Source organism: Polistes canadensis, unplaced genomic scaffold (genome assembly GCF_001313835.1).
Source record: "Polistes canadensis isolate GaletaPanama2010 unplaced genomic scaffold, ASM131383v1 scaffold_31, whole genome shotgun sequence".
Taxonomy (NCBI): domain Eukaryota; kingdom Metazoa; phylum Arthropoda; class Insecta; order Hymenoptera; family Vespidae; genus Polistes; species Polistes canadensis.
In genome coordinates this window covers 973225-987473 of record NW_014569578.1, presented here as the reverse complement: position 1 = coordinate 987473, position 14249 = coordinate 973225, and the positions used below count along the sequence as shown (strand labels likewise).

The following is a 14249-nucleotide window of genomic DNA, read 5'->3' as shown; positions in this document are numbered from 1 at the left end:
TAAATATATATATTGTTCTTTACATATTTCATAATGAGATATTCTTTTTATTGATATATAATTTTTTAAATTAATATATTAAACATTAATCACGTTTATCGTCGGATCTTACATATGTGTGCGTGAGTCATTATTATTTCAGTTCGCATTGCTATAGTGTTTCCTGTCTTCTTTCTATACGTGGAAGAAAAATAAATGTTAGAAAGTATTCGTAGATCTAATTACTTTTAATTCATAATATTGATTATGTAATATAATACGCGAATACTAAGGAGATATATTTGATATTTTAATTTCCTCAAATAAAAGTTAAGATAATTAAAAAGTTTGTTTTTTCTTCGATGAATTGGCTATTTTATAATTTCATTTATCATTCGGTATCAATTGTCTTGCGTAATTTCTTTCAAATTCGTGTAACTTCACGGTTCTTTGACATACGCTTGAAACAAAAAACATGAACAAATAAATATATTTATTTACGTAAATGAAAAAGAAAAATATATATATATATATATATATATATATATGTATATACACACACATGTATGTTTAACTATATAAAATAGATAATATCTTCGACTGAACCTGTCCTTTTCTTGGATCAATTAAATTATCATTTAGAAACTTTATTCTCGAGAACGAAGAAATTTAACGATGAAATACATCGGACATTTATTAGATACAATGAAGAAGCAGATACAATGAACTGTTAGTGTTTTTGAAGATTACAACTTTAATGATCATAATATAACATATTAAATTGCCCCAATAAGATATATACTTCACCTTAAGAATAATAAGTATATGTAAATAAAGGAGACGAAGGAGGAGGTTTTACTTGAAATGGACTCAGTAGCGGTTACCGTTCCGCTTCGTCAACCAACGAAAAAAATGAAGAAACGTAAGGAATTGGATGCACTTGCACCTCCGCATGCTGTTTCCAGAAGAACTTCTGGAAAACGTAGTTCACAGGTATTTATTTTTTAATTAAATTATGAAAATGCCAAATTATACTCGATTCTTTTATAATACGGTTATTAATTCGTTTTGTTTTAAATAAAACAAAATAGTGTCATGGAAACGCACGTGATGTTCAAGGGTTGTTCATATTTATTAAATTGTTCTATAAAAATATCATGTTAATAGAGAAATATCGCTATTTTTTCACTATACAAATATCGTAAACGTATTTTCCGAATATTGTAGTAATGATATAATATTGGAATAAATAATATTGGAATTTGTAGTAATTCATATTTAAATGAATAACGTTAGTATATATTCTATTGATAATTTTTGGTATTTTATATTTAAATAAATACCGCACATTATTCTATTTTGTATTGTATTAAAATATTAGTATTCTTGTATTGAAAATATTTGGTATAACAATAAAATCAAAGCATAACACGATATAGTATTTTTTTATTAAAAATTTGTAATATCTAATGAAGCAACATCTATTATAAACTGTTTTAATATGCTTTAATTGGACTTGATGTTTTGTTAACAATGACTATACAAATTATTATTTTACCAGGAATTATTGACAGATAGCAGTGACGAACGTTCAGAATATTGGAACACTTCGACAAGAAGCAGTCGCAAATGCAGAGGAAGAAGAAGCCAAGCCTGTCCGGGATTTCTTAAGGCTTGTAGTGCCTTTTTGGCGTGCGCTTCTGTCTTAGCTACTGCTAGCTTAATATGGCTTTTTATTGACGTTCGTCAACAACTCAGCGCCTTAAGAACGGAATTGGATCAAGGTACTGCCGCGAGGGATTTGAAAAATAATGCTGATTATTATTCATTTGATTATTCTTGTGTTTTAAAAATCTACTATAATAATACAAATATCTATTTAATGTTTTCTTTTTCTTTTTTCTTTTTCATATAAGATTATTGCGAAGATGCGACAATTAGTTCCAGAATGAAATTATGTATGGCAAAAAATGTTTATCTGTTGTATACATAAATTTCAAAGATTAGCTTGTAATCATCGTTATAAATCTAAAATAATCATATGATTCAAGCTGTAATAGTTATAACAGCATTATTATTGCCTATCATTTAGTTAATCTATTACGAGTTCTTCTATGTTTATCATATTACAGTAATTGCCGGTAATGAGGGTGTTCCTGATACTTTGCAAAAATGCCATTCTATGTCGAGAGATTTGCAAAATAATCAAACAGTTATTTTTACTCATCTCACAGATCTCAGGCTACAAATAAGTAATGTTACCATTCAGGTGAATATCTCTTATTATTTTATTACTTGTTACAATTATTGATTGTTGTTATATCCTTTGATACGTCTAATAATAAAAATTCGTTACAGTTAGCGAATATACAACATGGATTGCATCAAGTTCAAGAATGGGTGCACGCTGCTCCGGAACTTGCTAATGTTCCTAAAGATTTAAAAGCACTTTCTACAACAGTTGTTTCGTTGGGTAGTCAAATAAGCGATTTGGATTCGACCGTAACAAAGTTGAAAGAAACTAATACACGTGTACAAAACTTTCAAACTACCGTGTTACAAAATATAACCAACATACAGGTAAATTTATTGCATTCCTAACATTGAATTCATTTACATTAGTACTCTGCACATTTTTTGTATTGTGTGTCAATTATTTTGACAAAATAGAGAAAATCAAGCATTTAAAAAATGATATATATATATATATATATTAGACATTTATAAAAAAAATGTGTATATATAATACACACACAAGAAATATATTAAATTAATGATATTACTTAAATATATTTATTTTTATTAGCATAACTACAAACGAGCAATGTTAGCTAGCAATGTCGATTTTAAGTAATTTAAAATCACTTAAAATTTAGAGTTATTTGAAGCGAGCAACTTTTAAAATAATCACACTACGTATATTTTATTTCAAAAATTTAATTATTTTCATATTTCATTTTTACAGCACACTATTTCTGAATTGAGTAATTTAACGCAAAAGCCTCAGATCTTAACTACCAATGAAACCAAATTGAAAACCGAAGAATTAAATGCTGCGATATTGCATGTAACAAATAACTTGACGCACGTTAATGAAACCCTTTCAAGAACTCTTCAATGGGCAAGTGAAGATCAGAAAAAAGATCATGTAAGCTTAAAGTGAACTGTAGTGATTGGATTAAAAAATATTTACTCTTTGTTATATTTGTTAATATATTTGTTAATATATTTGTTATTAATGTCACATTATTTTAGAAAATATTGAACTCCCTGTTGGATACAACCCAAAATGTTAGTACAAAGGTTATATCTTTGCAAGGAGAATATGCTAAAATATCTGAACAAATAACTACATTACCATCGTTAACAGAACAGGTATATTATTGTGGGAACGGGCACTTCCATTTCAAATAAAATAGGCATTCGTGAGAAAATTGTCCGGAAAGCTCTAGAATAGCTTAAAGATTAAAACAATCATCCAAAAAACGGTAAATTCGGTATAGTCAGTCCAACGGCCTAATTTTGTCACGAATTGTACACTATTTTCTCAATAAAATAAAAAAAATATTATTATCACATTAAATATCGTTGATATATTTAAATATTAATTATTATTATAGGTGAAGCAAATACATGCAGCCAGCATAGAATTAAACGATAAACTAAAACGTTTGGAGCAATCTTATATTGCTGTTAAAAATTCAACTACTGTTATGCTAAATGCAATAACGGAAATGAAAAATGAAAGAAAGATTGTAAACGAGCAAGACACGAAAGAAATGACTAATGAAGGTATATATTTACATATAAATAATTAATGTAAATAAATGTAATATTCTTAAAGTAGTTAATATGAACAAATACCTTTGAAATGTTATTATTAGTTATTATTAAACTACCATAAAAATTGTTCTCATTAAAGTTAATTATTAAGCTTAATTATTAAGGTAATTTATATGCTAAATATAAAAATTGTATTAAAAAATTGTAAAAGTAAAGTTAATCGCTTGACTTAAGTGCCTAATTATTAGATCACTTTATATATACACGTTATAAAAATATCATCAAATAAATATATGTAACGATATTAATTCTAAATAATTTATATTTTTCAGGAAGTCAAAGCGTTCAGAGGATAAGCACAAACACTTAAATATAAGATAAATATAAGTAGAATATAAATAATATTTCCAAAATTGCGATTTTCAAAACTAGCTCCTGCACGTTTGATAAACAGTCTGTAGGTAACATAAAAGAGATGTGTAATTGTAAATACTAATAAGATAGGAAAGTTTATGAAACTATCTATTTAGCAGGAATTACATATATAAACTCTGAGTCACGTATGCCATCTCAAAGAAAAAGATGTTATATTGAAGTGTATAATAGATAAATTAATTGACACAATTAAATGAACATTCTATGAGTGAAACTGTCTATGATCTTGTGAAAACTATCTATACCAAGCAATAATTTGTACAATTATGATATTAAAATTCTGATACATTGAAAGTACATACATTTGGAAATACTTACAAAGTACAAAATCGACATTTTTATCAACATTATATACCCTTAATTATAAATTTCTACAGACATTATAGAATGATTCGTATATCCATTTAGATTTTTTCAAATTACTTACAAACTCTTTGTTTAAATAAGCACTTTTCAAATGACACTTTCCGTCAAATGGTTTAAATTATTCCTTAATTTTCCTAGGAATCAAATAGTTAATTATTTGTTTTTCATAAAAATATATTTAGAATAGTATTGTTTATAAGTAATTAAGTCTATAAATAGGCACAATGAGTGCTATTTTGTACGACAATCTATATGAAAATATGGTCATATAGAGGTAATCAAAGCTACGCACATTATAATATATGCGCAGTATTATACTTAATTAGTCCAAAATATAATTAAAGTCATATATTGTATATCAAAACTTTAATACAGTAAAATCTTTTATTTCATCATCATTACTTTTAATCTTATCATTTTTGCAATATATTTCTATTAGATTGTTATTTTATTATTAATTATTATGTCATTTTAACTATAATATGATCAGAATTATGATTTCAACAAATGTTTCTTATGCTAAATAATCATAAAAAGTAAAAATGTAAGAAAGAAATTCGTTTAATTGACTATTACTACAAATGAATGCGTTAAATTCTACTATTTCTATATTTGTAAATTACAAAATAACCATTCAATTATCTAAAATAAGAATACGACAGATTTCTCTCATGCGCGATCTTGATATGAAAGTGTGTGTGAGTGCGTAATTAAATAACACATTATTAGAAGATATACCCATATTGAAAAGGGTTAATAAAAACGTAAACGTTATAGTAACACAATAATTTAACTTTTATCTTCATTTCCAGTCCAACATCATAATTTATTTCTTTATTAACTAATTTTTTTTTTTAAGTATTAACATTCAATTTTATAATCAATTATTAATGTGTGATTTGTATACATATTATTTTATATCCAAAATCTTATGATAGTATTCGTATAAAAATGGAAAAATTTGAAAGAGATAGAAGATGTCGCCTAATTAATAAAATACGAAATATGAAGAAAGTGACAAAAAATGTATAGGAAGAGCAAAAAGAAAAAAAGAGAGAGATTAATATTGATTGATGTTTATTATTTGTGTTGATGTTAACTATTTATTGTACGTATGGGGCATTCTACGTCAAATCGACCACTTTTGACTGCGACCCGTTTCGATTTGGCTGAAACTTTTTTATCATTTTCTACCCCATTGAAAACCTCTCTGAGAAATTTTCAAATTTCTTTACCCAACCGAAAAATAATAATGAATTTTTCAAAAATACACACAAATGAGTGTGAACCAATTGAATGTGCAGACAAATGAACACTACTCTGTTACTAGAATGGTCACAGGTTAGCAGCTACTTTCTGTGCCTGTTGCGAGATGGCACAAGAATAGTTAACGAGGTTGCAAATATATATAGAGTCATCTAACTTGCAAGAAACATTTAGGATAGTAGTGAGTTTATACAGTATAAAGGAGGTATTTGAACTAGCAACGGAAAATATTTGAATATCATATCATTTATTCGAACTTTACTCTACACATATCTAAAATCGGCAAATATCTATTGACTTTTGTTTGATCGTATCTGCTTTAAAACATGGATTTTGGTGAAATTTACGCACTATTTCTTTTGCTATTATCATTCTTAGTTTCCATTACCTTTCTTATGGCGAAAGATGTCTACAAACCAACTTTAAAAGTAAGTGGAATATAAAATTATACGTTATAAAAGAGTATATAGTTCATTTTCATCAGTATAAAATTACTGAGAAGTTTTTAAACAATGTTTTGTACCGAAAATATGTATATATCATGTTTGCTTTGGGAAAAATATAATTTGGGTGAAGATGTTTCAAAAATGTTTGTAACGTAATAATGTAGATTTGGTATTTTATTGATTTAAAAATACCAAATCTGATCATATAACTGTTTTTATTTATTAACACTTTTTTACATTAAAACAGTAAGTCAGAATAATAAAAATTCCAATTATATTTATTTGTATATAAAATATTTGTATTATTATTTCACGTAAAATGATTACAGCAATGTATTATGGCCAGCATTGTATAGAAAGCCTGATCGAGTAGGATATTTGTGTTTAGAGGACGGGGAGGAGACTTCAAAAAAATTGAAAATCGAATATACGTAACCCGCAGGAATTCAAAATTCGCGATACTTTTTGAACAGACCTCGTACATTATTTTTCGATAAACAATGAAAGAAGTAGAAATAATATTAATTGGAACAAATGCTTTCGCTTGCTTCTACTGCAGACAGTTTGCACAGTATTTATTTTGTTATTTCAGGTTGATGGTACTAGCAACCGTCATGAATAGTGGTATTGGTTGTCTCGGAGACATTATAGAATTAATGTTAGTGTACGATTTAATTTTTTTTTTTTTGTCCTATTAAAAGTTATAAAGTTTCAAATAAATCTTGAAAAACCAATATACACGCCTTGCTATTGTCAAATCAAACATAAGTGAGACGAAATATTGCTAACATGATAAATAGATACTTTTCAGCTGATTAAATTATACAATTAGATAATTTATTGAAAGATCTTTTATTTTTTTTCGTTTTGAAGTATTAGCAAATAGATATCTGAAAGACCAAACTAATGCTTAGGTATCTTATTTGAAAAATAAATGGCTAAAAATATGTTTTATTATTTATATTGATTTTTTTTTTTTAATATTTTAATGCAATAGCAAACTTATACTTTATATATGTCAGTTGAATTTTATTTCAGAAACTGATGCGTATATTTTGTTCGCGTCTGTGATCTTATATTCGAGATAGTTATTAGAAATATTTTTTTAAAGGAACTTGTGCAATTTTGATAACTTACAGTCTCAGAACTTGCTAGTCTACGAAGAGCTCAGAAGAATGTTTTTCGGGCTTAGGATATTATTGTTTATTTAAATATATTAAAAAATATTACGATAAGAAAATAAAAAAAATATATTATTGTTTTCAGGAATCACCGACAAAGAAGACAAAAAATAAGTTAATGTATTTCGAGGATGATACAATAGATGAAAAGGAAGTAAAAGATGAAGCAATATTCCGTTACCTTAATCCACATTGTAGTCATAATTTGTCAGAATACAAAGCATTGTTGATGGAGTGTTATATAACAGAATCAATGACTAAAGAACAAAGAAAAGCAGTGGAAAGGAAAGTCGATGCCATTGCAGAAAATTATAAGCTATATCCATAAAATAATACATTTTCTAAAGTACAATTTGTATACCCTAAGGGCAACTCAGAAATAGTATATATCAATAAAAATGATTCTTGAGTCAAAATATATCACGAGTACCGTTAGTACCATCTACCATCTACCATCAACAAATGGCGCTGGATAATTGCACGCTTCTTATTTAGAATTTTGTTTAAACAAAGAACGACTCTTCATGCATTGTGCCGTCCGTGCGGTCGATCTCCGACAGTCACACCCCAACTGCCCAGAGAGAAATTCGTTTTTCACCGGTCCGCATCGAAAGGGTTAAGGTGTTCTCGCATTAAAATATTAAAGCAAACTGGCTAGCTAATTTTGAGAAAAAAAGCTTTTAAAGTTTTGCTTACTTACTTGTTTATATTATTGAAAATTCATCTAATTATCAAGGGGGTACGGTAATGTAAGCAGTAGCAGTCTCTCCTGCCGCTTGGATTCCTCCTGCGTAGATTTTTTTTTTATTTTTTTTCCTGACGCAATACTTATCCTAATAGAAGATTATATTATGTTTAGACAGATATTCGTAGAGATTACCATACAAAATCTGAATCTTTTGTTCCTTATCGTATTGGAAGATAAACGGGTTTAGATCGAAATATTTTATACCTGGTTTTTTACTTTACCGGTTTCTTCATTACATCTTTTTTCCCTTTTTTTATCTGGGTATAAAAAGTAAAACTTTGCCTTTAAACTATATTCGGTGATGAAAGGATCGATTTTAGTTGGTTGTAAGTGTACCTGGTTTTTTGTACAAATGTTTGCAAATGAATTAATATGATGCCATTCTCCTAAGAATATACACATATAACAAAATATACAATATATCTACAAACAAAATGATGTCTCAATTAAAATGTTGCCAACCTTTGGCGACTTTTGTTCAGGTATTTTCTACGAATAGTGCCGGATTTGCAGATTCCCGAATAATATCAACATAATTGTAAGTTCTAAAATAAAATATATCAGCGTTTTTTTTTGAATCACTGGTATGACTCTTTACATTTTAAAAGCTTAATACTAAATTTTGTTGAAGAACTTTAGTATTAAAATGTAAAATAGATCATATTTTAGGAGATAATTTTTCATACAAAATGATTTCCTATAATAACCCGAAAATATACAACACTCGACATATTATCTACCTCATCTACAGGTCTACTGTACAGTATTTAACTATGTTGAATGTCACGTGTTGTAAATAAGAAAGACTCCTTTATAAATACATATATAAAAGCATCTTATGTATATAAAATTTCTAGGATGGTGGTAAATTAACGTATTCTAAAGAAAGTATTCTAACAAGGAACAATAGAAATTTAAATATCCGATTACTAATTTCAATTTTATTCTACGTATATTCAATCCACAAATAACTGTTGATTTTTATATTACCATATCGGCGTTAAATCATGGAAAGTACAAGCATGTTGCATTCATCAGAGCCATATTTATTGTTTTTATTTTACGCTGCCATAGCCTTTTATATGCTACAAACAATCAAAAATCTAACTTCTAAGGTAAGAGGATAAGGAAATTCTAGGTAATAAGAAAGTGCAACAGTTCATTTTTATTAGTCTTAAATTATTATAAAGTTATGATACGATATTCCTATCAAGAAAATGACGTTCTTATGTTGTTTGTTTGCTCTGGGGAAAAAATAAAATATGGACGAAGACGTTTCAGAAATGCTTGTAACGTAATTATCTAAATTTGACTAAAAAAATCTAAATCAGACCATGTATTTTTGCCATTGATAATTGGCACTTTCTCCCATTAAGACAGTAAGACATATAATAACGAAGCATTAAATCATATTTATTTGTTCAAACTTTAATGTCAATCATTTCTTTTGAATACGAAACTTCACATGAACAAATAGTATATCATATATTTTTCTTATTATTTCACGTAGAGTTCTGTTTATAAGATACAGTGACTTCTAAAAATATTCGGACAAAAAAGTCAAGTTTATGGCTTAATATTTCTGTTTTTTTTTTTTTTTTGGGTAAAGTAATTGGGCAGGTTACTGTTTTTTTTAACTGTATAACATAAATGTAATTATTCGTTATTAAATACTGTTACCTTTTTTTGGTCAAAATAATATTCGGAAATTTTGGAGGCATCACATATTAAATTTTATTCAATATTTGTAATAATTTGTAACGGAGTCCTTTTATTTCAGAACATGTCTAAATCTGTTTGCATAGTTTTTATTAAGATTTATTTTTATTCAGCTATAATTACGTAACAACATAATTAATTAATTTTATTGGTAGTATAAAGTACAGAATTATGTGTATTATCTAATAAGCATTACTATTAAAATTCCTCATTTATCTTAAGCAAACGGTTTGCGTTTCGTACGTCAAAGTTTTCATTGGTTTTGCTAACAGTTTGCTTTATTTCAATATTAACTTTGACTCGCTGTATAAAATCTATTAAATCATAATTTCTAATGTTATAAGAAAACTACGATCGTTACCATACAATTTATAACACTATAATAATGAAAATAAAACAAGTCACGTCAAGGTTTGAAACAGCTAACGGTCACTTAAGGAGCGATTTTGAATATGATAGTATCATATGTGTAATCAATGTAAAATATATATCCTTTCTTCTCTGGAACGTTCCAAACTGAAGCATATTTTTACTAAGCTAACGTACAAAATCAGGGGCTGATTTATCTTTTTATTTATTTTTTTTAATAAAGTTTTTATCATTGCAAGCATATATGTCAATATTCTGATTGCCTTGTTTTTATTTTGAGTATTAGCTAGAACTGGCATTTTTTTCAGAATCGCTCCGTCGGTAATGGGGAGGAAAAATTTATATTTGAAGTCTCTTCCGAGATGGTTATCAAAATAGTTTTTTTTAGCAATCACCATAATTGTGATAAGTTGCAGTCTCATAATATGCTAATTTATGCAGAGCCTCAGAAGAATGAGAAAGAGAAAAAAGGAAGAAAGAAAGAATTTAGGCTTAAAACTATTGATTATTTTAATTTATAAAATGACTACGATAAAGAAATTAAAAAATCTATTATTGTTTACAGAAAAAAATCATTTCTGAAAGACAGACAAATTCTATTTCGGACGATAATATACGTAAAGGGATCGAAAGAGCAGCTTTGACACACTTACCCAGAAAGTTTATGAATCCAACTTTTGTAGAAGAATTTCGTAAATATGCTTCGGAATACTGTAAAATTAGTCGTAATAATTTTGATGAATTTGGCGAATATGTGGAGTTTAAATTGCAGTCCTTAAAATCTGAAGACAAAAAAAAAAGATTAGAAAGCGAAATACGAAACGCAATCATGGAAATGACAAAACAGGATAGAAATATGTTATCAAGTTATACCAGTGCAAACACATAAACTATAATAACAATAAAAAATAGTAAACTTAAATAACATTTTTGTAATTATAAAATTGTTTATGCAGGATTATGCTATTGTTATGCAATGGCAGGAGCAGTATAACAATATCACAAGAGTCGCAGTCAAAAAAGATAACAAATTTTTGCATTTATTATTTTTGAATTGTACTTAAACTATCCCTTATTTACAGTAGATTAAAAGTAGCTTCAAAAGAAATACATATTTTGTGTTTCGCCGCTTATATATATATACGTATCATCTCCCTCTATCGTCTCTCGTCATTTCCTTGCACTCTTTCTCGAAATTTCTCGAAAAAGAGAAAATTCCCGATCATCAAAATTCCAGTTTCTTCCTGTACTTTTGGATTGGAGAGCAGCGTCACCAGAAACAGTTTCTTTCTCTTTCATTCTACAATAAACTCTCATACACTCGTACCCATATCACCAGACATATGACAAATAAATAATAGCATTACTTATAAAGAAATCGTCTAGCAATAATTCTAGAAACATCGATGCACACACTTTTTTAATTTTCACAATAATGGAAAATAACATGCATCTATATTGTACTACGTGTCAAGTTTCTTTTATTTGGAAACGTCTTTATTCTATTCAAATATCAAAACTATATAATTAAAATTTAGTCAATTATTTATTATGTATTATTTCATTTATAATGGCTTACTATAGTTCTTAATGGATAATTTTTATTTTTCGATAGGGTAAAAACATTTGAAAAAAGAAAATGTTAAATAAAATATACTTGACAAAAAGGAAAATAAGAAATAAAAAAAACATTTGAATTCTAAAGAAAGAATATAAAAGAATTTCAAGTCAGACTCGATCCAAGAATATGGGAACAAAGCATAGATGCATCTGGCTCCAGTAAAAAATGGGGGGGGGGGGTGACTACGAACGCTCGCACAAAGAAGAGACCTAGAATAGAAAAATCTGTTTGGACAAAAAATTCTGTCTCTCTTTCTACTTTCCCCAACTATTTCTATAGAAAATATACATATATAGTTGGGATCTTTTATTACATTTCTGGAATGTTTTAGGAAGGGGTAAAAACTTGAATCCACTGCAAAGCGTCCTGCTATAACTAACTATAAGTAATGAAATTATACTACAAAAAATGAGCTTTTTTTAATTCGTGGCCTTAACTAATTGTAAGCGAAAATCATCATGATTTATTTTGTTTTTTAATGCGCTTTGGTATTGAAGCATTTTAGTTTTCATAATATTTTGGTATGTTTCAATACTGTCAATCTCGAAGATCGCCCGTTTTTTATTCTCTTTATTATAAATTAAAGCATAGTATTCGTGTAGGTGGTTTGTTGCGCTGTGTATTAGTAATAAGAAGACAAAGGAAAGTCGCCAGTTGGACGCCATCTTTCTAGAATAGATTTTCCCTACATTGACGAACTTCGTCCAACATGGGTGAAAATCGAATGCATTCGAAATATGCGCCGGGGAGGGGGATTTCGAAAAGGGACCCCAACGTCGAAGAGGTGAAGAACGTTAGTTCGTTATAGGTCGCGAAGAAAGTAAGAGAACACGTTTTAGGACGACGCGCTATTTTACATTTTTCTTAAAGACCTTCAAGTTTTAGACCAAATTCTTGACAAATTTCACAAGTGGAAATTTCTAGAGTAATGACAAATCTATGTAGTCTAAAGAAATTGTTATAACTAGCACAACAATATATATTTATATATCAGATTTCTTATACTAATTTTATTCTACAGATATTGAATCCGAAATTAATTGTTGATTTTTATATAACGATTCGAAGAATATTCAAAATTCTAACATGGAAATGATAGACATGTTGCATTTATCAGCGCAAGGTTTAATATATGCATTTCTTATAATATTCCTTTACAAACTGATTAGGATAATGGATCATCTAGTTATTAAGGTAAGTGGTTAAAAATGATACACATTAATGTTTTTATTAACCCCTTGGCCTAACAAGACATCTGTCGATTGCGCGAGAAGAAGTTCGGTCGCGCGCTCTGCCATTTCGATGTTCAAAAGAACAAACGAAGCCTTACGCGGAACTAAAGAAATTATCCAATTTTGTCAGAAACAAATGATAAAAACAAAATTCTGATTAAAACATAATACTTACATTCCAAGGAAAGATACTCCCCATGTGAAATAACTCCAATCGCTTATTCAAATAATAAAACATTTCATTCTAAACCTGTTTATCTTCCGATGCGATAGGGAACAAAAGATAAGAGATTTTTCGTTATAGCGACATGCACAGTCTAGACAACCCCCGCTATGCTCGCTTTTGTGTGAGTGTATGTGTGGGTTGATTCGTGGGAGGGGGGAGGTTGCGTCCGGCCTTTGCTCGATTCTTTTCAACGTTCGTTAAATAGTCATTTGATATTCTACAGAATATCAAAGTATTATGTTCGATGCCCAGGAAAAACTCTCCAAAAAGTCTTATTTTCGACTTCGTCTGAAGGCTCTTTGCATTCATAGTAATGCCGAGGAAGTACCAGCAATGGCTGATTCCCGGCTTCGACGGTAACATATATATTTAACTAATTTTACTTTTTTAAACTTTATATTTCTCCGAAAGAAGTATTTTTTTTTTTATAAAAATACATAGCAGAAAATGTAAATAAAAGTTTTGTTTCCTCCTTTTTTTCTTTTTGAAAACTAGTACGAACTCTTAAGTCAATTCAATAAATAGACAGGTTGTATAAAGTTTATATAACAATTTTTTATTTATATATTACTTAGAATATATTACTTAGTATATTCCTTGAAAATTGTTTGCAGTTTTGTAATGATGAATAAGTCTCCTTATAGCTATATTTATTTTAAATGATTTTCCTTAACAGTCCTCATTTTAATTTATATATTATAGTGATGTATTTCCAGGCTACTTTAATGATCAAAACGAATATTAAGCTTTAAGACTGATTAGAACTTAACTTCTTTGTTATTATTAAATTCCGTGCCTAACTATATTGAATGTCACGCACTGTAAATAAGAAAGACTCATTGGTAAATATCTTATCTTATGTACATGAAATGTCTAGG

The 14249-nt window shown here is 28.1% G+C and overlaps 3 protein-coding genes across 15 annotated transcripts in view; all 3 read left to right on the top strand.

The window, feature by feature from the left end:
• LOC106784149 overlaps positions 1 to 4922 on the top strand; it is a 10074-nt gene extending 5152 nt beyond the window's left edge. For 5 of the 13 annotated variants that reach the window (XM_014743379.1, XM_014743376.1, XM_014743372.1 and 2 more), the window contains 8 exons: positions 817 to 972; positions 1541 to 1763; positions 2112 to 2248; positions 2338 to 2559; positions 2945 to 3127; positions 3235 to 3354; positions 3600 to 3771; positions 4095 to 4922. In XM_014743379.1, the coding sequence (XP_014598865.1) occupies positions 844 to 972; positions 1541 to 1763; positions 2112 to 2248; positions 2338 to 2559; positions 2945 to 3127; positions 3235 to 3354; positions 3600 to 3771; positions 4095 to 4132 (1224 nt within the window). In that variant the 5' untranslated portion in view covers positions 817 to 843 and the 3' untranslated portion in view covers positions 4133 to 4922. Of the gene's footprint in view, positions 1 to 566; positions 973 to 1540; positions 1764 to 2111; positions 2249 to 2337; positions 2560 to 2944; positions 3128 to 3234; positions 3355 to 3599; positions 3772 to 4094 lie in introns of all 13 variants that reach the window. The other 8 variants (XM_014743369.1, XM_014743374.1, XM_014743373.1 and 5 more) reach the window with 4 other exon arrangements.
• Positions 4923 to 5932: 1010 nt separating this feature from the next.
• LOC106784144 lies at positions 5933 to 7874 on the top strand. The gene is made up of 2 exons (XM_014743360.1): positions 5933 to 6257; positions 7542 to 7874. Exons 1-2 carry the CDS (start codon positions 6156 to 6158, stop codon positions 7782 to 7784), a joined length of 345 nt encoding a protein of 114 aa, XP_014598846.1. The 5' UTR covers positions 5933 to 6155; the 3' UTR covers positions 7785 to 7874.
• Positions 7875 to 9078: 1204 nt separating this feature from the next.
• LOC106784133 lies at positions 9079 to 11243 on the top strand. The gene is made up of 2 exons (XM_014743293.1): positions 9079 to 9319; positions 10858 to 11243. Exons 1-2 carry the CDS (start codon positions 9212 to 9214, stop codon positions 11179 to 11181), a joined length of 432 nt encoding a protein of 143 aa, XP_014598779.1. The 5' UTR covers positions 9079 to 9211; the 3' UTR covers positions 11182 to 11243.
• The last annotated feature ends 3006 nt before the right edge of the window (positions 11244 to 14249 follow it).

Excerpts from the sequence above, each read along its gene's own strand:
- LOC106784144 (XM_014743360.1), top strand. The coding sequence starts at position 6,156 with ATGGATTTTGGTGAAATTTACGCACTATTTCTTTTGCTATTATCATTC. Across the intron at positions 6,258-7,541 it reads TCTACAAACCAACTTTAAAA|GAATCACCGACAAAGAAGAC; the intron begins GTAAGTGGAATA and ends TATTGTTTTCAG.
- LOC106784133 (XM_014743293.1), top strand. The coding sequence starts at position 9,212 with ATGGAAAGTACAAGCATGTTGCATTCATCAGAGCCATATTTATTGTTT. Across the intron at positions 9,320-10,857 it reads TCAAAAATCTAACTTCTAAG|AAAAAAATCATTTCTGAAAG; the intron begins GTAAGAGGATAA and ends TATTGTTTACAG.